Source organism: Pseudorca crassidens, chromosome 4 (assembly GCF_039906515.1).
Source record: "Pseudorca crassidens isolate mPseCra1 chromosome 4, mPseCra1.hap1, whole genome shotgun sequence".
In the NCBI taxonomy this organism is placed as follows: domain Eukaryota; kingdom Metazoa; phylum Chordata; class Mammalia; order Artiodactyla; family Delphinidae; genus Pseudorca; species Pseudorca crassidens.
Window position 1 is genome coordinate 106,180,519 of NC_090299.1, and position 22,215 is coordinate 106,202,733.

The 22,215-nt window shown below is 35.1% G+C and overlaps 1 protein-coding gene across 10 annotated transcripts in view; it reads right to left on the reverse strand.

Annotated features, from left to right (window-relative positions):
* The window catches only part of ANKRD17 (ankyrin repeat domain 17), a 163,841-nt gene that overhangs the window by 74,130 nt on the left and 67,496 nt on the right, over positions 1-22,215 (reverse strand). For all 10 annotated transcript variants that reach the window (XM_067736247.1, XM_067736241.1, XM_067736240.1 and 7 more), the window contains 5 exons: positions 12,871-13,024; positions 7,311-7,467; positions 3,982-4,129; positions 3,577-3,724; positions 2,186-2,419 (listed from right to left, as the gene is read on the reverse strand). In XM_067736247.1, the coding sequence (XP_067592348.1) occupies positions 2,186-2,419; positions 3,577-3,724; positions 3,982-4,129; positions 7,311-7,467; positions 12,871-13,024 (841 nt within the window). The remainder of the gene's footprint in view (positions 1-2,185; positions 2,420-3,576; positions 3,725-3,981; positions 4,130-7,310; positions 7,468-12,870; positions 13,025-22,215) is intronic.

Sequence of the window (22,215 nt, forward strand, 5' to 3'; positions counted from 1 at the left end):
CACCAGAAATAGGGGAAAGTAAGAGTGTCCATGGATCCTTGGAAGTAGTAGAGATGTTCTCCACCAGCTCAGTTCTATATCCAGTTTCTCTAAGGAAAGCCTGCAAGCCCCAACCTCAGCAGGGTGGGGCTACAAGCATAGGAGAGAGGGAAGAGTAGTTATATATAGCCCCATCTCAAAGCTCACTGGCCAGCTGGGTCTCAGTAGTAAAATGGAGCTAGTTCCGGTTTCAAAAGTATTTAATGGAAAGGTAAGACAGAGCCACCCAATCGGCCTGCCCTGGAGAGGCTGCCCCAAGGCTTAATTTCTCCCCTCCCAATGAAGATCAACCTCTGCGTAACTACTAAACAGAACTGGAGAAGTAAGAGACCTCAGCTGTGCTTCCTAAGTACCCTTAATCTGAATTATCTGTAAAACGAAAAAAATCAAAAGTCCTTTAGAGCACATTTTTACATTTAACTTAAATTTTAGTCACTTATGTGTCTAAGGAGTATTTTAGCCATGTTTTTTAAGTGAAGTTATTCCAAAAGACCTCACAAAACCCTGGCCACTCTGAAGTACTGATAGAATGAAACAAAACAACAGGAGGTCCAACACAAGGGTGAAGGAATCAAAGCCCTGGGTGCAAAATTTAAGGAGACATTCACTCACAAGCTAGTGTACGTGAAGATTCAGCCATCGAGAGTGAGTGCCTCCTTAACTTTTTTTTTTTCCTCCTTAACTTTTATACCTTGCCTTGCAAGAGCTTTTTCTTGATGCCTCTGGGTCAAAAATGTATCATTTATTTTATGATACAATCATGACACAGCTGCAGATGGTAGAAAACATTGAAGTGAATGGGCTATGCAGGTATAAAATTTCATGAAATTTTCTTTTTAAAAAGTTTCTTAGTTTAGGGCTTCCCTGGTGGCGCAGTGGTTGAGAATCTGCCTGCTAATGCAGGGGACACGGTTTTGAGCCCTGGACTGGGAGGATCCCACATGCTGCGGAGCAACTGGGCCCGTGAGCCACAACTACTGAGCCTGAGCATCTGGAGCCTGTGCTCTGCAACAAGAGAGGCTGCGATAGTGAGAGGCCCGCGCACCACGATGAAGAGTGGCCCCCGCTTACCATAACTAGAGAAAGTCCTGGCACAGAAACGAAGACCCAACACAGCAAAAATAAATAAAATAAATTAATAAACTCCTACCCGCAACATCTTCTTTAAAAAAAAAATGTTTCTTAGTTTATAGCAATTTATCTGTCAAAAAGGTTGATTCTGAAAAATGTCTGGCTCTGTGGCTGTCTTTTTAGAATCTAGATTAACTAGCTGAGGACCAAGTATCTTTCCAGACAATTATCTTGCCCCCCGCAAAGAAGATATTTTACTCTATTATCAATATTTTCAGGTTGATTGACATCATTTAGAACACTATGTACCCCCTTTGTACAGCTATATATTGGTAGGTATTCTCAATTTCAACCAGCTCTTCCCTCTATCTTTATTAAACGTGTTAATGATACTCTAAAATTGTTCTTTTGAATACAAACTCCCTCCACACCACTTTTTATTTTCCTTTTCATATATCCTCCTTTCTCTTCAATTCTTTTCCTTTCTTCTTGGTATCATGAGAAATAGCTTAAGCACCTTATTGTTAATAAATCATTCTAGCTTCTATTTACTTATTTACTGGCCATATCGCACGGAACGTGGGATCTTAGTTCCCCTACCAGGGATCTAACCCACGCCGCCTGCAGTGGAAGCGTGGAGTCTTAACCACTGGACTCCCAGGGAAGCCCCTCATTCTAGCTTTTATTGCATTTACTTTAAATTTACAGGCTAAACGCTTCTGGATTCAATAGGATTCTTTTGTGTAAACCAGGCAAAATGCTCTGAGAAGCAAAAGCATTAAAAAGTACAGTGCATATTAAAAATAAATAACTGTTTCTAATAAAACAACTGGATCAACAGTCATTTTTCACTGACAATATTTATAATATTGAATGTATATTTTAAAAGTTTAATATATAAACTTTATATATTAAACTTTTAAACTCTAAAACACTTTAAACACTTATTTATAACGTACTATATACTACTACCATATTTTATTTTTTATTTTAAGTGACTAACCATTCTATATGAAGTAACTGTCATTTCATGAATTTAAAAACTTTGTTTAAAAAAAAAAGTTCTTTACTGTACCTTTGTAACAAGCTAACGTAAGGGCACTCTCTTTAAATTCATTGGAATGCGTATTAATGCCAGCCCCATTTTCTAGCAGCAATCTGGCTACTTCCACATGTCCAGCACTTCCAGCTTCCATAAGAGGAGTATGACCATTTTCATTATGGTCCTCAATACTAGCACCGGATTCCAAGAGCACCTTTACAACATCTACATAACCTCCAGCACAAGCATATGTAAGTGCTGTATTGCCTATTTGAATGAAGAAAAACAAAGACATTAACATAAAATACCAAAATAAAACAGAGGTTTATTTAGTATCAAAGACAAAAATGAAATGAGAGACTATAATCTTAATAAATTTAGCTATTACACTTATATATATAATTCTTTTCTTCATTACATTTTATCTTACTGAAATCAACTCCCTATTCTTTCCATTTAAAAATCAGGGTCAAACACATGTGGAAAATCAGATACACTTATCACAATTGTAGAGTTATAAAAGAACTGAGCAATTCTGAAACTAACTTCCCACATGAGGAAAAAGTTACACTGATTCTAACTTTAATCAGAGAAATGGTTCCCAAGCTTTATTTTTTCTTTGGATTATAATTATTCATCATATATAGATATACCTCATACCGTTCCTTTTAATCACGTACTGTTTTCACCACAACTTTACACATCAGTTAAATGGTGGCCAAAGTTAAAATAATTTCAAAAACATTCCCTCTTAATGATAAAAATCTCCCATTTTACATGGGAAAAAAAGTTAACTTCTGGGTAAAATAAGAATTCCTAAAACCCCCGCAAACCAGAACATGCAGACCTTTAAAATTATTTAAAATATTTAATAAATTTAAAAATCTTGCATGAAGGAAATGCACAAAATATATTTTCATATATTTTAGAGCTTTTACACAAATCCATTTATGCCCAAATTTGAAAGAAAAAAAAACTGATTTAGATTAACATTGTCTCTTGTGTAACATAATGTTTTCATAATACTTTCTTTTTCTATAGGCCGCAATTTATTAACACTAGGCAATGACAGACCTGCCTTCTGTTGCGTATCCTTCTTATTCTCCCTATCTTCCCTTCCATTTTCCCCTGATAAATAGGAAACTTGGGTTTGAGAGGTGGAGACCATCCTCTCCACTTCCAAGAGGATAGTCCTTTTAACAGTGTTTAATATAAAAGAACCAAGGCCAGTTAATAGCACTCATACACAAAACAGGAGAAATTTCATTCAAGATACATTCTATGTACTTTAAGCCTAATGCACAGATATATACAAATGTGCAGCACTGATAATTGTGAAAGCATCACTAATGATCACTTTCATGTGAATTAATTACTATCAGAGGGTGTTAATATTTAAAAACTGAAAAAGAAGTATGCATAACCTGTTGAAGACTGTGCATTGACATCAGCTTTATGAGCTAGCAGCAACTTCACAATTTTGACATGTCCTCCATTAGCAGCAGCCATTAAAGGTGTAATGTCACCTTTGATCCCCCTATCTTCCACATTGGCATGCATTGCCAACAAAACCTTATGAAAGAAAAAGTTTAAAGGATATTAGAAAATGATATTTTCATCAAAAGTTTTTGAACATATATTTATGTTAACACCTACCTAGTCATGTTAGAGAGCCAATAAACAAAAGAGCCAATAAACAAAAAAAATGTATCTAACAAAAGTATTTCTTGAAATGAGCCTGATGGTTGATTTTAGTTTATTATTCCCTTAATACACAGGCCAAATTAAAACAATCAAAAAACTGTGAGCTTTATTTTGATAATACAAACCTGTGCAAGCTCATAATATCCAGCAGAACAAGCTAAACAAAGGAGGCTCTCCCCTTCCTCAGTGTGTTCATTTACACTTCGCCCTTCAATGAGTAACTTTCGCACAGCATTTACATCTCCTTCTGAACAGGCTTCTGCCAAACTGCGGCTATTGGGGGAAGAATATTGTAATATCAGGATATAAGAATATAAAAAATTGCCCAGCATAAGTGTTGATTTTTTCAAATTAATCTGGACAGTAGTGCTAAAAAGAATGATTATTTCAATATGACTCATAACAAAAAGAAATTTAAATGATTCAGTTGACTGAGTTTTTAAAATCTACATATAAAAGTCACTGAATTAAAATTATCCCCATTACAAAATGTTTTCAATCATGTAACTGAAAGATAAAGTCTAATTTACTATAAGTAGGGAAAAAATCCAAAATTTTAAAACATAAAATTGTATAGAAAAATCACATGAAGGAAATACAAGTTATAATTACACTTCTGTTTGTTTAGTCACTAGAAAAATTTTATAAGGTTTAATGAAATGGGTAAAACTTTTACTAATTATAAATGCCTAAGTTCTTCAATCAAGTAAAGGGAAATCAGATAGGAAAGTTGTGAGCATGTAATTTTGACTAATCTATGAATAACTGAGAAGGAGATTATTTTTTGAAGTATTTACTTATGCCATCATGTTTTGGGGAAGTATGAAAAATATCCAGGTAAGGCAAAGGCTTAATTCAAGCAAAAGGAGAGTGGAGAAAGTGGTGGAACAACAGAAAATTATACTTAGAGTAAAGCATTTGCCCTGTAAATCTTCCAAAAGAATTTCAACTATGGACATTTCTAAAGATTCCTTCACTTGCGGCTAAAATCCATTCTTAGAAAAACACTAATTCCGAGTCTCTTCATTAATATTCTCTTTATTTCAAATATACCTCAATTCTTACAACCTCCTCTTAAAACATGGCCCTGTCACTTCAGGTACTAAAGCCATCATCCATGGATACCTGTTTTCTATACCTATATTATCACTACCACCCAGTTTTAAGAACATCATCGTTAGCCAAGATTATGGTGAAGTCTCCTAAGCAGTCTCCCTGCTTTTACCCTTGCTCTCCTTCAGGCTTTTTTCAGTGAAGGAGCCAGAGAGATCTTGCTTAAAAGGAAGTAGACCTGTCACTCCTCTGCTCAGAATCCTCCACTGGCCTTTAATCTTACCCACAGTAAAAGTCAGAATCCTTATAAGACCTGTCCAGTGGTAGGATCTCAAACTCCTCCCTTTACTTCTCTGGTTTCAACACCTACTATTCTCACTTACTCTTTCCGCTTTAGCCAAATTGGCTTTCCCGTTTTTCATCAAAAATGCTAATTAAGCTGTAACTCCAAGATTTATGTATCTGCTATCCCTCTGACAAAAAAGCTTCTCCCAGGCACAGCTCACTTGCCTTATCTATTTCAGGTCTTTGCTAAAAAGCCACCTTTTAAATGAGGGTTTCCCTGACTACCGTACTAAAAATGCAACATGATCCCTAACCCCAAACACTGCCTTAGCACTTCCGCATTCAATTTCTTCTGCCCATAATCGTATCATTGTATGCCATACTATATATTTTGTCTACTTGTTAACTGTACTGTCACAAAACACCCACCGCGCTCCACTGTTTCTCAAGCTTTGCTGAACAAACATGACTGTCACAAACATGGCCTAGTGTTTTGCTGATCACTTTTAGTAGTGTCAGTGCCAAAGAATCTATGACTCTTTATTTTTCTATTCTATTTCCTGCTGAACTAGCTTTAAAATACTCTTCAAGGTGCCTTGCCAGTCCCAGAAGGCACATTAAAAAATATCTGGAGAATATCAATAATATCATAGGCTAGTAAAACTGAACGTTAACTAAGGAATAGAACTGGAAGTTAACTAAAGAAGGAGAGTCAATCTATGAGAAGGATGGTAAAATAAATTAATAAAAACAGAAAACTTAGATGAATGAAGACAGAGTTAAGAGAAACAGCAAATTCACATTCTTGTTAATACTAAAAGATGTTGCATAAAAACACTATTATATAAGACAATTCTTTAGTGCTATTTTTTATTCTCTAAACTCATATATAAAAGAGTATTCTCATTTTTTTCAACTATTTAAAGGTAACTGCTAAAATACAGTTGACCCTTGAACATCACAGGGGTTAGGGGTAACCACACTCCACTCAGCTGAAAATCTGCAAATAACTAATCAGTCTGCCCTCCATAAATGCAGTTCCTCCATATCTCTATATCCACGTTTCTGCATCCATGGATTCAACCAACCACAGACTGTGCAGCAATGTAGTATTCACTACTGAAAAAAACCTGTGCTGGGAGCTCTCTGGTTAGGATTTGGCTTTCACTGCTGTGGCCTGGGTTTAATCCCTGGTCGGGAAACTGAGATCCACAAGCCACGTGGCATGGCCAAAAGAAAAAAAAAAAAAGAAAGAAGAAGAGAAAGAAAAAAACCCTGTGTATAAGTGGACCTGTGCAGTTCAGACCTGTGTTGTTCGAGTCAACTGTAAATAAAATGGCTTAATGGCTTCTTTTCAGTTAAAGGAAAAAAAGAAGCCTCTGAAGGGTGAAGACAGTAGTAACATGTATTAATGGTTCTTTTCCAGCTGCTTCCTTGGCATTGTATTTTTCATTATACTACCCATAACTGTTTTATATACAAGATGGTGTGATTGGTTTTTATTGCATAACATCATCAGAAAAACTTTAAAGGCCAAGTCAGAACATATTTACTGAGTTCTTACTAAACGTGAAATGTTATATAAAAGGAATTATAGGACAAATAAAAATAACATCCCTGGAACTCACTTACATTCAAGTTATGGAAACTAGATCTCTGACATTTTTGAACATTCATAAAACAAATAAACAAATAAAAACCCTGCCCTTTAAAATGGTCAGAACTATGCACATGAAGTAGAAAATGGCATGACTAATTAGAAATCATTTACTTCTTTGTCACCAAAACATTAAAAGAAAACAAAATCTAAAAAAGCAAAAGGTCTTTTATAACATATTGGCTAAGAAGTCAGCCTTGTAGTCAGACAGACACTGGCGTCCTACCTCTGCTACTTGTTACCTATTCAATCTTAAGTTACTTCTTTTCTGCTTTTCATGAGTAAAATGGGAATAAAAACAAAATCCATGCCTAAGGCTTTTTGTGAGTATAAATAAGATATCACAGGTAAAGTGGTTAGCATACTGCCAGGCACAGAATACATGCTCAGTAAATGTTAGCTATTTTAATTATTTTTAAGAAAATGTTTTTATACTGATCACAGTGGAAATACACTTACTTGTCCGACTGCCCTGCATTTGCTGTGCTTTCAGCTCTCATACGGGTAAGTGCAGCAGCAGCTTCATCCAACGCACAACTAACAGATGATGTCAACCTCCGAAGCACTTCAGGATCTGCAAAGGCTTTACCATCAGCCGTAGATAATTTGCCTATTCCTATTATATTATTTTCACACCAATTCAGATATACCCAAAAGGAGAAACAAAGCAAAATTCAAGTTACTTAACTCTATTTATGTTAAACTCCAAATGATACACTGGACATATATATTGCCTGGCCAGAATCTTCTGGGAAATCACTGTTCTCCAATTTTCTATTAGTCTTATTCCTTCCATGTGGTCCATAAGTGCTCAACTCTGTGACTCTCTGGTTCTAGAAATGGGTCGTTGGTCTATGCTGGGACAGTCGGGTGTCCTCACTCAGACTTCTGCCATACGTTTGCAAGAAGAACCTATGCTCAAAGGTTGCTAAATCGTGAGTCATGAGCTATTTGGTCACTTTTATCACCACAAAGAGAAAAAGACTGCCCAAAGTAAGTCAACATAGAGGAGAGGAGAGCAGAGAAATAGGAAGGAGACAGTTCTGATAAAGTTATATTTGACTCATTGACACTAGTAGTGCCAGAAGCCAGCACCATACCTATACCTTTGGTAAATGCCCATTTTCATTTAAGAATGTTTAGTTGGGCTACTACCACTTGTGACCAAAAAATGGCCATATAAGACATTATAGGCTATATAAAAGATAACCTATCTATGAGTACCTATTTGCTTCAAATTACGACTACAATTTATTACATACACCCAAAATCATGTCTAAAAACACCATATCTAAAAAATATTCAGAATAGACAAATTTTTTTTAAAATTTCAAAAGCAGAAATGGTTAGTTACCATGTACATGAAACACAACTTGTTGCTACTCTACATATCACTATTAAGAAAGCTGATCTCTAACATTCTAAACTCAGTGCTGCTTAATCCAGGCTGCCCATCAGTGGAGCCTTTCCAAAGTACAGATGCTGAACTCTCCTATATCTAAAGATATAATTCAGTAAGTAAAAGGAAGGCCTAGGGATCTACATACTTTAAAGGCTCTAAGGAGATTCTGATGCACAGCCAGGATTAAGAACCTTTGCTCTAACTTGAAGATAAAACAACTAATGTTATAATGGATATTACAGAACCCCACTACTCAACATGTGGTTCATGAACTACTGATAGAAGCATTACTGTCACTTGGGAGCTTGTCAGAAATGCAGAATCTGAGACCCTAAAATTTACTGATCAATAACCTGCATTTTAAAAAAAGATCCCCAAGTGATTCAAACGCAATTAATGTTTAAGAAACACTATTTTAAAGAGGTTTTAAAACAAACTATTTAACTAAGACAAAGACCAAAAAGATCTCCCAAATGATAATAAACATATCTGTACAGATTTCTTTTAATAGTGGAAGGGCTCAATAATATCATATAAGTTTGCGTTTGAAGTTTATTTTAAAAAAACTTTATACGCATTTGCTTTTCCTTCTGACAAATCCAAGATATGAAATATTACATCTTACGGAATAAATATTGCAAAAAGCATTTCTGATTTTAGATATTTAGATATAACAAATGTTCAGAGCAGTCAAATTTAGTGTCTGCTACAATCAAGACATACAAAGGATAAAAACAGTCTTAATCTGGTAAGACTGATACCTACTGCATAATTTGTGTCACTAATATTAAAAGCCAACTGTAGTCTGAACATGCTATAATAGTATTTATTCAATAAGATATCTGTGGTTAGTTAAGTATCCTAACATTATTGAGACCAATATCACAGATGCATTCTCACATGAGAGAATTAGCTCCAATATTTTAGCCAACTCAGATTGGCTATGTAACAACTATTTGTCAGTGACAAAAAAGAACTAAACAAGAGGATATGTCCAGATCAGAAGAAAGTAATCCCTGTTTTTTAAAAAAATAACATTTAAAATAAAATATTCCATATTAAATTTTTATGAACTTCTCATATCTTCATAAGTAAAGATAACTATTTTAGTAAAAATAACTAGGAAGTAACCTAAGAAATACATAGTAACCTTTCAAATAAATAAACAGTGATTGGAAATTAATTTATCTAGCTACTCTGGATTATGGTGATCTTTTTTTACTGGTCTTATTCAATTATCAGATATTAATCAGTGAAGATCAAATAACAGAAATGATACACGATGACCAAATTATTCTTTCCAAGTTATGACATTTAATCAATTGAGCAGAACCATATAATTTCAGAGAAAAGGTGTATTAAATGATTATCTAGATTTTTGATTTCAAGATGATTTTAAGACAATTATTTCCCCCTTTTTTCTTCTCAGAACTTACTCAAAGGAGAACTAAAATACAATAGGAACTCCATCTTTGATAAAACTAGAAGAAATTTGTAAATCAAAGCTAATATTCACGAAGACATAGTAAAGAGGAGATTAACTGACTTAGCAGAACAGAATAAGCAGAAACATAGAAATAAGCGAGAAACAAAGTGATCAACCCAATAGGACTCAGGAGTTATATATAGGTTCCAGGTTCAGGGGTGAGGCTTGGGTTGGAAAACAGAGAGACTGGCTGAATACCTGTGAGGAGCAGTCAGACATTTAAGACTCCATCCCAAACTGCACAGCCAGATAATTATTCTCTAAAGAGACTAAACCAGAAAGACCCTGGGATAGAAGATATTGGGTATAGATGAGGAAGAGATAAGACTAAATTGAAAATGAGGATTAAGTGAACATATGCATGATAAACAGTGAGATCCTTAGCCCCTTTTCTACTCTCAGCTCCCAAAATGCTGGCAGCCAGCATTTATAATTCACTAGACAGAAACAGGCAGATGTGTCTCTCAAGAAATTAAACAGCCACAGAGAAAAGACTTAAAGATATTGACATTTCGGGGTTCTCAAAGAAATGGAGACGCTTCTGTCCAATCACTGGTATACTAGGAATTCTAAAATGTTCCCAAGATTACCCAGCTCTGGTGTACACACTCTATATAATCTTTGGGACTGTGAATTTGATAGATTTTATCCCCATGATTAGGTTATGCTATATAGCATAGTTGACCTGAAGATAAGAAGGTTATCTGGGTGGGCCTGACCTTATCACATGACCCCAGGAAGACCAAAGAGATTTCTTTGGCTGGTTGGAGAAAAGGAAATCAGAGATTCAAAGCACAAGGATTCCACAATGCCATGCTGATGTGAAGATGGGGGGAATGTGGGCGACCTCAAAGAGGTGAGAGCAGTTTCAGCTGACAGTCTGTATGAATATCAGGATCTCAGTCCCACAATTCCAAGGAATTAAATTCTGCTGCCAACAATAATAAACTTGGAAATGGATTTTCTTCTACAGCCTACGGATGAGAACTCAGCTTAGCTGACATCTTGATTGATTGTTAGCTATTATAAAGAAAACGGAAAAAAAAAGGGAATAAACACAGAAATGAGAAAAATGAAGCAACTATTAGCATCCTATAAAAAGGAACTCTACCTCCAAAAGTAGCTCCTTTCAGCTGAAATCTACCTTCATGTAGCATCTTTAAGCCTGGTTCTGCCTCTTCGAACCACAGAAAACAAATATCCCTTATATTCAACTTGAGTCTTCTCATCTGCAGGAGAAACATTCCCTGTTCCTCTTATGACATGTTTTCAAATAATTTCACAATCCTCATTTCTCTCAGGTAAACTCCTAAAGCAACATCAAATTTCAGGCAAATGCTAAATTATATCACCGCTACCCTGTACAGTTTTCCATACTCAAGGAAAGAACCTTGCATGTGCCCCTACTATGTTTTCATCTGTATTTGGTCAACATTCCCTTAATAATCCATTCTAGAATTTTACCCAGGATAGAAATCAAACTTAACCATGAGTCCTTCAAATATTTAGATGCTGTGTTATGAGATATTTATTGAAAGCATTATCAAACAGCAATAGGTCAGTTTTATGCTATAATGAAATCAGTTTATATGCATTGAATGTACAAAATCTAGCATTGGTTCAGGGTGCTCAAGCCATGAACAATTAATGTTCACCATATATTTATGTCCACTTTAGGAAAGTTAAGAAAATATGGTTATTTTAAATGATCATAGAGATTTAGAGTTACTATTCCCTTATATTTAAGGCATATTATATATTATGATGTTTACTCTTGGTTATGTATATAAACTCTAATTAAAACACTTCTTATGAAGACAATATAATGATGATCCACTTTACAAAAATATAATGATGATTCACTTTACAAGGTTTTAAAAGACAATCTGTGACAAAAAAAGTGGAGGGAATTATACACAGTCAATTCTTATTATTCATGGTAGTTATGTTCTGTAAAGTCACTGGGAACACTGAACTAATGAATACTGAACCACTGCTCCAAGGGGAAATACAGGGCTAGGTGCCTGAAGTCTCTGGCCACAGCATTTGCATTAACCAGTCAATACATAAGCTTGTTTTATGTGTGTTTTTATTTAAATACAATCTTATTTAATATATTATACTTGATTTATTAACATTGAACTCACAGCCAACAGCACTATAACCCATGCTGAAAAGGCTTATCTAATAATACACGTATATTCTACAAAAGGCACATCACAGCCTTTTCACATTTAGGAACACTAGATAGCACTTAAGCATTATACTTGGGGGCCATTTGAAATCACCAACAAAAGGCACAAAAATGTGGAAAATGTGGCACTAAGTAGACCATGGAAAGGACACTTGTTTACAGTATGAGAGCTGAAACAAGAAGGCAGAGAGCATCACCTCAGCGGAAAACATGCACGCAGAACAACTCAAAATTTTCACCGTTCTGTGCATTTCTATGAAAGACTGAGAAAGCACTATAATTTGGGTGTATAAATACGTTTTATAAAGTAGGTGAATTTTCAAAGATGGAATTCAGGACTAATGAAAACTAACTGTATAAGAAGTCTCTGTTTGGACTTCCCTGGTGGCGCAGTGGTTAAGAATCCGCCTGCCAATGCAGGGGACACGGGTTCGAGCCCTGGTCCAGGAAGATCCCACATGCCACGGAGCAACTAAGCCTGTGCACCACAACTACTGAGCCTGTGCTCTACAGTCCATCAGCCACAACTACTGAGCCCATGTGCCACAACTACTGAAGCCCACGCGCCTAGAGTCCGTGTTCCGCAACAAGAGAAGCCACCGCAATGAGAAGCCCACACACCGCAACACAGTAGCCCTGCTCGCCGCAACTAGAGAGAGCCCACGCGCAGCAACGAAGACCCAATGAAGCCAAAAAAAATAAAAAAAGAAGTGTCTGTTTATAAGGTTTACAACAACCTGTCAATTTTATTCTGGTAATGAAACTATGCTTGTATGAAATGTTGCATGTTATGCTCTAGAAAGTAATCCATTAACCTTTATTAATAGTCTTATACTAAATATCCAACATCAGACATTTATAATAACTGGAGTTTTTAAGAGTTATGTAGAACTTTGGAAAATTAGGCTTATTATATATGTAGAGTTTGCAGACTTACCTGCAGCTTCTAGTAAAGCTTCCAGTCTAGCTTGTGTTTCTGGATCTACTGTCCTGAGGTCTGCACCATCAGCAGTACCTGACAAGAGTAACTTGGAAGCCGTTTCCAGCATTGGATTTTCCAAATCATCCTGATCCAAAATGAAAGACTCCACCTAGAAAACAAATACCAAAAAAAGAAGAAAGGGAGGAATGAAAGGAGAAAAGGAAAGTGGGAAGAGAAATAAACAGAAGAAAAAGGAAGAGAAGAGAAAAATATTTTAACATCAAAATCAATGATAAATACAATGCAATCCTGAATAATTTCAATGGGATAGATAAGCCCACAGTTTAAAGGAGAAAATTACATTTGTAGAATAATTTAAGAATATATTATTCATATCATATGTAGTCTATTTTCTTTTCTTACTGAAATCATATGTATTCTTTTCTATTCTAATTTCATGGGGGAAGGGTAGTATATGGGAGAGGTTATGAGGTTAATACTTAGACATGAAACCTTTGACTTTGGTAGAGGACCTAAATTAGCTGTTCTTAAATCTTTTGTTCTCAGGACACCTTTATACACCTATAAAGTAGTGCTGCTCCCAAGGACTTCATATAAGGGTTATATTTATTAATATTTACTGTATTTGAAATCAAACTACAATATCAAAAAATCAAAACATTAATATCACTACTGGTTTCATTACAAAAGTTTTTAAGTACTGGAACGCTGTCAAGCCCAGGCAAATAAAATTTCCAAAATTCTAGTTTGTGCTTGAAAGCTTAATTTTATCATTGGTGACAAATACTGTTGATTGTTTCCCTTAAAGGCTCACTCGATCATTTCTGAGAACATTTGCCAAATGCCCAAGTTTGATAGGCATAGTGTGTCTGTCTTTTATATTTTTCCAGCAAAAAAAGACATTTCATGAAAAAAAAAGTGGACTGTTCACCTCACATCTCAAAAAAGCCCAAGTGCTTTTCCCTCAAACACCACCATACTTTCATATGCATAAGTGCTTTATGTGTTCCTCCCATTTTGTCACACAATAACATTAAAAGGACATGTATTCCAAAGTGGAAATTTCAAAAAATTAATAATTATTGCTCTATCAAGATTATTCTTCAGGTGAAACTGGTTTTTCATTTTATTTTTTTAACTGTGAGTATATATGGCAGTGATAACTACAATGATACTAGCACAATTTTGTGCCATGGTCTTAAGAGGCCAGCAGTTTTACCTACCATTGCTTTTGTATCATCAGTGCAAATATCAACCCAGTAAAAAGGCAAGTAACATATTAGTATTGTGATGAAAACATTTTTGACCTCTTGAACATCCTGAAATGATTTCTGGGAACTTGAGAGGGCTGCAGACCATACACTGAGAACCACTGATACAATAACATACACCAGATTCAATTAAAAGAAATGTAAAGAATTAGAAAATAGCAACTCTTAAGACATGGGGAAAAGTTTTGTTTTGACATCCCTTGTCATAGTGCTACTTACAAATAGGTATAAAGATATAATTCTTTACAGTTTGCTGATAAAAAGTTGATAATTATTATATAAAATATCACTAACATGATCAGGTGAAATTTATTTCACAAGTCTAAAGTACTTCTAACACTGTAATAACTAAAATAGATATAAAAGTTATTAATAACCTAGAATACAATTACCCTCATGCCTAGTATCTAGCTGTCAGAAATAAGATTTAAAAACTTCAGAAATAAATTCTTAACCAACATAGCATCAGAACTCTATTGTTCCATCTTTAAAAGTCACCTGTCTAGCAACCAGGCATAAATCCTATATCAATACATATTTAATACTGAATGTTAAATTTAGGGGGAAATAATATGCTTCTTTCTAAATTTCCATTAAGCTAATGCAGTTTAATATGAAATAACATTTCAGATTTCTAATATTTCAAATATAAATAGACACCGAATACTCTGAAAATAATCTCCGTAAATATTTGAAAATTTTCAAGAATTTTGCTCTATATTAACCTTAAAAATCTATATGATAGGAAGGAGTTAAGAAAAAAACAATAATGTTTTTTAAACTTTATTTTTAAAGGCAGTAGTGAAAGCCTAAGTGTTATACATTAGGAAGGGGACTTTTCAGCATGCTTTGGTCATAGACACATGTGATTCAATATTATAGCCTGGTAAAAACTATGTCCTCCTATCTTTAACCATGGTCCAGACGATGAGTCTTTCTAGAGAAAAAGGTGCATCCCAATGAAATTTTCTCTGTTAAAATATCTACAATTTTTCAATCCAATGGGAGAAGACAAAAAAAAAAAAAAGAGAGGAAATAATCATGGAAAAATGAACACAGGTTAAAATGAACAGGTGAAAAATTAAATAATGTTTCAGATTAAGGTTTTAGAAAACAAAAGATATCAAAGAGCAGTGCAAAGTGCCAAACCAAAAGTACAGATCAAAGGTACTAAGACTGTTTGAAGGAGACAATGCATGCAGAAAGAATATGAAAGGATTTTGACCAAAATAACTAACTGATATAAGCAAAAAGGAGAAGAAGGAATGTAGCACTGGTAGACAAGCATAAAATTTCTATATGCTAGAATACAGGGTTTACTATAGGAAAAGTCGGAAAGCTACAAGTTAGATCACAGAAGGTATTAAATTTCAATCAAAAGTGATTTGCTGACACAAGGTCCCCTTATGCCACATTGTATCTTAACTAAGTTTGGTGAAAATTTACTAAGAAAAATGCATCTCTATCTTTTCATGAGGGATACTAAGTGCAGAAGAAATATGTTTTCTTATTGATTTAAAACGTCTCCATAAAAGTTCTTTTTTTTTGGCCGCGCAGCACAACTTGTGGGATCTTAGATCCCTGATCAGAGATCCAACCCGTGCTCTCAGCAGTGAAAGCCCGCAGTCCTAACCACTGGACCGCCAGGGAATTCCCATCCATAAAAGTTTTCATATTGATTTTTAAAGCCCACTATTCTTGATATGTGAAAAACTTGATAACTTAAAAATCAGTAGATTCAAGTGACTATGAAATACTATATATAGATTTTTTAAAAGACATTAGGATGAAAGAAAAGACTAGGAATGGATGTTTATTATATTCTCTCCCACCCCACCCCCCCCAGTTTAAGATTAATGAAGAATAAACTAATTTCAAGGATACTGTTAGGATCTAAAGACCTAGGTACCATTTCTGCTTCATCTGCTACCTGTGAGACCTAACCAAGTCTCTCAGCCATCTCTAGATGCTTATTCTGCGTAATTTTTTCATGAATTTTTCACATGACTTATTATATATATTTACTGTCTTTCTAAACTCCATGGAAATAGGCACTTTGGAGCACTGATATATATACAGCAACTAGAACTATGCTCATCACATTGTCAGGACTCAAATAACTCTTGAATAAATAAAAGATGATTTGGGGACCCTTCCCTTTCAGATTCTAAAATGTTGCAGTGTATTTGGAGAAGGGAGAGGTAGTTACAAAAAATAAATTTAAAGGTATATTTTATAGATACAGAAAAATCAAATATTAGGTAGCAGGTAGGGAAAAATGCTATCTTCATTGATTTATTAAACCTTTATTACAAACAGTCTTTGTACAAGAGATACTGATGTTTACTACTATGAGATGTGTAAAATTAAGCCTACTACCTAGGAGCTTGTTTCTTTAATGTGAGAGTAAAATTATACAATAACAATAATACAAGGTAGAAAGTGCATAAGATGAAGAAAGGAGAAAAAAAAAGAGCCATAGGAGTTCTGAAGAGGTAGCAGAAGAGGACTTCCTCCTTTAACACCAATTCCTCTTTTCCCACCTGGAAAAGTTCTTGTGCTACATTACAGAACAAGTAGAGAGACTGATATAAGGAGATGCAGTCTTATAAAAATACAAAAATAAGTAATCCTTTATTCAAATGTCAACTAAGTTATGGGCATATACCTCTTTAACATGTCCTTAGTTGAGGAAATTCAGATTGAAAACTAAAATGCATTTTCCCATTGAAACCTAACTCATTTTTATCATATTGTTTCTACAGAAAAAAATTCATTTTGAATAATGGCCAAGTTCCGGAACATTAAAAATGGTCTGAATAAGAAATTCACATAAATATTCTGAAACATTTTCCTTAAATGAAATGTATAAATAACTTTCCTGAAGAGTGGAGAGACAGAAGGAAAGGGATGTCCTTATTAAGTTTATTCATCCTTAAGGGAAATAATGTCAAAGTTATCAATATTCAAAGCATGACAATTTAAGTTATATCTAAACTATTTGGATGTGCTGTTTTGACTAGCTGGATATTTTATGAAATGGTGTTTGTGCATAAAATTCTGGTCTAATACAAAGAACCATCAAAATGCAAGGGTCTTAGAAATCACCACGTTCAATTCATTGCTACAGATGAAAAAACAAAGCACAGGATCCGTATATAAATAGCAAGTTTCTACATATCTAACACCAAGAGATCAGTTATCCAATTAACAAGTTCAATATTCTTTCCACCAGAAAAAGAGGCTGTTGTTTGACTCTGCTCTAGAAAAGCTGACTTTAAATTCTATATTTAAGGGATAAAGCTGTTAATACCTGAACCCAATGTTTAATTACTAAAAGTGAGACAACCAAACATTATATGCCCCTGATTTATGCAACATAAAATACACAGTACCTCCTATGAAGTACTCTTGCCTCCCTGAAATAACTTCCAGTTTATAAAAATTATTAAGGCAAATATCAGGAAAAATTTAAATCAGGGCTCCTCAATCTTGGCACCATTGACATTTTGAGCCAGATAATTCTTCGTTGTTGGGAGCTGTCCTATACATACACTTCAGGATGTTCAGCAGCATCCCTGGCCTCTACCCACTAGATGCCAGTAGCAACCCTATCACAGGTTGTGATACTAAAAATACCTCCAGACATTGCCAAATGTCCCCCTGGAGGAAAAAAAAAACAAAACCCTGGGGGTGGGAAACTGGGAACCACTGAGTTAAACAGAAGCACACAGACTAAACTAAAATCTAGAACATGTTTTAAAAGAGAGAGACAGAGACAGTAAAAGGGAAGAACCGTTCTAAATTAAAGAAATTCCAGAGACATAACCATCAAAATAATATAGACCTTATTTGAAATTTTCAAGGAAAATGAAGAAATCTGAATATGAACTGTGCATTAAATAGTATAAAGGAATTACTCTGGTTAGGTAAGAAAATGCCCTTATCTTTTAGAGATGCATATTGTAGTATACAGAAATATTGTCAGGAATTTAAAACAAAGTGGTGTGGCGAATTCTTGATACTGGTGATCTGAAAAAGAGATTTATAGAGGCTTTATTTTACTAGTCTCTATACTTGTGTGCACATTAAATCCTTTTAGTTTTTAAAGATTAAAGGTGATGTTTTACTGCAGAGGTTGCTTTTGTTTAAAAAAATTATTTAATGGTAATACTATTCAATTAACAAAGTATTTTTTAACCAGTTTGCAGGGCAGAAATAGAGACACAGATGTAGAGAACAAACGTATGGACACCAAGGGGGGAAAGTAGGGATGGGGTGGTGGTGGGATGAATTGGGAGATTGGGATTGACATGTATACAACTAATATGTAAAAAACAGATAACTAATAAGAACCTGCTGTATATATTAAAAAAATAAAATTCAAAAAAAGTTTTGTTTTTTTTTTTTTTTTGCGGTACGCGGGCCTCTCACTGTTGTGGCCTCTCCCATTGCAGAGCACAGGCTCCGGACACGCAGGCTCAGCAGCCATGGCTCAGGGTGCTAGCCGCTCCGCGGCATGTGGGATCTTCCCGGACCGGGGCACGAACCCGTGTCCCCTGCATCGGCAGGCGGACTCTCAACCACTGAGCCACCAGGGAAGCCCCCCCAAAAAAGTACTTTTTACTTTCTCCCCAAAATAAACTTAACACAAATGCTTAACAATAAAAAGCAAGGTCTTCTAACAATGGTCAGAGCTGAATGAATTTGTTTATGCTATTAATGGCATTCCCAATCCTTGTATATTCAAAACACAAAGTCACATGAAAATGTGGAAATGTAGCATCATTTGGACCAACGGTGAAAATTAGCATAACATTTCAAATTAACTCCTCTTCAGAACAAATGTATTATCACTGCTATATAAGAGAAGAGCAGTCCATTTGGTAGTATAATAAACTGGTATTCACTCCAAAGAATAAGGATACAGTATATTCTGATTAACTAGACATCATATATACAAATTCTATTCAATTTAACAAATGTTCACTGCCAATTACATACTATGTGCAAAGCAGTAGGACAGCCACAGGAGAATGGTAATCCAAAATGATTTTTTTTTTTTTTTTAAGGAGGTAAAGGTTTGTGTTTTTGTTTTTATCTCTGTTTTTTGTTTCTAAAGATGGGCAGAGATTAGAACATATTTCTAAGCAAATGAAGGAAATGGAAAATGTAAGATAGATGACAAAAAGGGAGAAGCGTTACCTCTGAGGGAAGAAGGGAAGTATCGACATCCTAAATCTGGGCATGATGGAGAGCATTTTACTGATGCTAAACAAAGTGTGTATGTGCTCGTTAACAACAGAGATAGTGTTTCCAAGTTCCTCTTGGAAACAAGAAGGGTAGACTGGCAAAAATTATCTGTTCCATTGTTAATACCTATATCTCCATATAGCATTCGTCACATTACTTGTTTGCTTGACTTGATTCCCCACTGGGTGGCAAACATGTCTCTCATTCTGAATCAGCCCCACGTTAACTAGTACGATGCTTGCTGAATTATGAAAATGGTAGCAGTGGACCACAGGTAATACATAAAACTGCTTGTTACCAAAAAGCCTACAGAAGTCTGCTGGAAAGCTATTTGGACACCAAGGCGTAACCGAAGAGTAAAGATTAATAATAAGAGGATCTGGCTACCCAAAGGTCTCTGCCCAGGCAGGAAAACGAACTTCTGTAACTTCAACGTTTATATTTGCTTAATTTTAGTGCTCCCGAGGACTTGGATAGGAACAGGACTTGGTATAATCACAGTGTTATGGAAAAGTGGTTAAAACGTTTCCCGAGTGCCTCCTTCAGGGCAGCTTAAAAGGGTTCTCGGGGGCTTCCCTGGTGGCGCAGTGGTTGAGTCCGCCTGCCGATGCAGGGGACACGTGTTCGTGCCCCGGTCCGGGAGGATCCCACATGCCGCGAAGCAACTGGGCCCGCGAGCCATGGCCGCTGAGCCTGCGCGTCCCGAGCCTGTGCTCCGCAACGGGAGAGGCCACAACAGTGAGAGGCCCGCGTACCGCACAAAAAAAAAAAGAAAAAGAAAAAAGGGTTCTCGGAGGAGAAACTGCTGCTGCGTTCACACTCTGCCGTGCCCAAAAGTGACCCACCGAGATACTGAACCCAGGCCGCGGGCTTCCCCTGCGGCGGGCGCCGGGGAAACCCCAAAATGATTTTTTTAATAATCAATGCCTTCCACAAATATAAATATAGAAAGGCAACTCTATGTACAAATAGCTAACTATATCAAACAAGACTGGAAAACAGTACAAAATAGATACTAATACAGTGATTGTACAGAGGAAGGAAAAGACAATTCTGAATGAAAATAGTAAAAAGAATAATGCTTGAGTAAGATGGGGCCTTTCAGTATCATGCTGAGAAGTTCAGAATTTATATGGTAGCTTACTGAAGGGTTTAAGCATTAAAATAAATACTCAGCGTTCTAGAAAGATAGAGGCCACGTGAAAGATGGTTTTGGATAGACAGGACAACAGAGACAAAGAAACCAATTAGGAATTATCAATCATTTGATCAATATATCAAATGAAAGATTATGCAAGGTGGGGATAGGAAAAAGGGTCAGTCTTCCAGAGTAAACATACTTTAAAAAACGAGAATGCTAGCAACTACAGAATTTGGATTTCTTGACCTTTAACACTCCCCATCCTCCCATCTCATCACTATCCACCAATTTATTACTGCTTTTGTTGTTCTGGAAACCACCCTCCACTTATCATTGAATGTCAAGCTGGTAATCTGAACTTCAAGATGATAATAATATTAAAAGGCTGTATATAGAAAGGTAAATATTAAAAAAGAGATTAATTTGAATCTATGATAATTTTATAACACTGATTGAATAAATTCTTAATAGTTTACACTATGTCTCTCAAACAAGCCCAGAAAAATATGGTATGTGTTCTTCCAAGTTCTTTGAATACAAACACATATTTATTATAAGAAACAGTCATCATCATAGTCATCATAATTATTTTCTTCTGTACATCATAATTATTTTCTTCTGTACATGGTCCTAAAATCTAATAAAAATTTCTTTGCTCTGTATTTTTTATAGTCTTTTTTGGGGGGGGTGGGTATAGTTGTTTTACAATGTTGTATTAGTTTCTACTGCACAGCAAAGTGAAGTAGAGTTCCCTGTGTTATACAGCAGGTTCTCATTAGTTATCTATTTTATACATATTAGTGTATATATGTGAATCCCAGTCTCCCAATTCACCCCACTCTATAGTCTTAAATAGGGTAAAATTCAGCTAAAATACTGCAACTCTTAATAAAGAGTAAATTATTCCAAAATTAATACATTTGGGGTGTAATTTTTCTGTACTACTGGAGTCCCTGAACACTGATTTATGTATACATTAAAATAAAATAAGAAAATAAAATAAAAGCCCACTTAAAGTCCTTGTAAAAAGAGTATCAATTAATAGTCTGACATTATGGTATTAGTATCCTGCGATTAAAGCAAATAAAACTAAAGTGAACCTGACTAAAATAAATTTAGCTTTCAGAAGTCTATTCATTAAGAAAACACTGATTTATACCTATATTCTTTCATTCATACTCATCTATCCATCTAATAAATTTTAGTTAAGATCTAGGAATGTGCTAAGCATCAGTGGTATACTGCAAAACACAGCAGTGTTCTCACACAGCTAATACAAGACATGACGTCTTTTCTTACGCTTCAAAGTACTTACCTGCCTGCAACAACTCAGTATTAAATCATCAATACAATATGAAATTTTTGACATTAATTATAAACTTTATAAAGTGAACAAATTATTAATGTTTAAAATAAGTAAAAATTGTATGGAATTCTCAAATCTAGAGTTTTTAAGTAGATTTTTTGCTAACAGAATTAGTTATAGATTATTTCAAGGGTTTCCTTAAGTTCGATATCAATAATACAATGTAATGTAATTATAAATTTAGCCTACTTCTGTTATTTATCATTATTCATCAATTATCATAAAAAGAGCCTCAAAATAAAACAATTTCCTGTAGGATGGCATTAAAATGCACATGCAGATATACACACACATACAGATTACACACC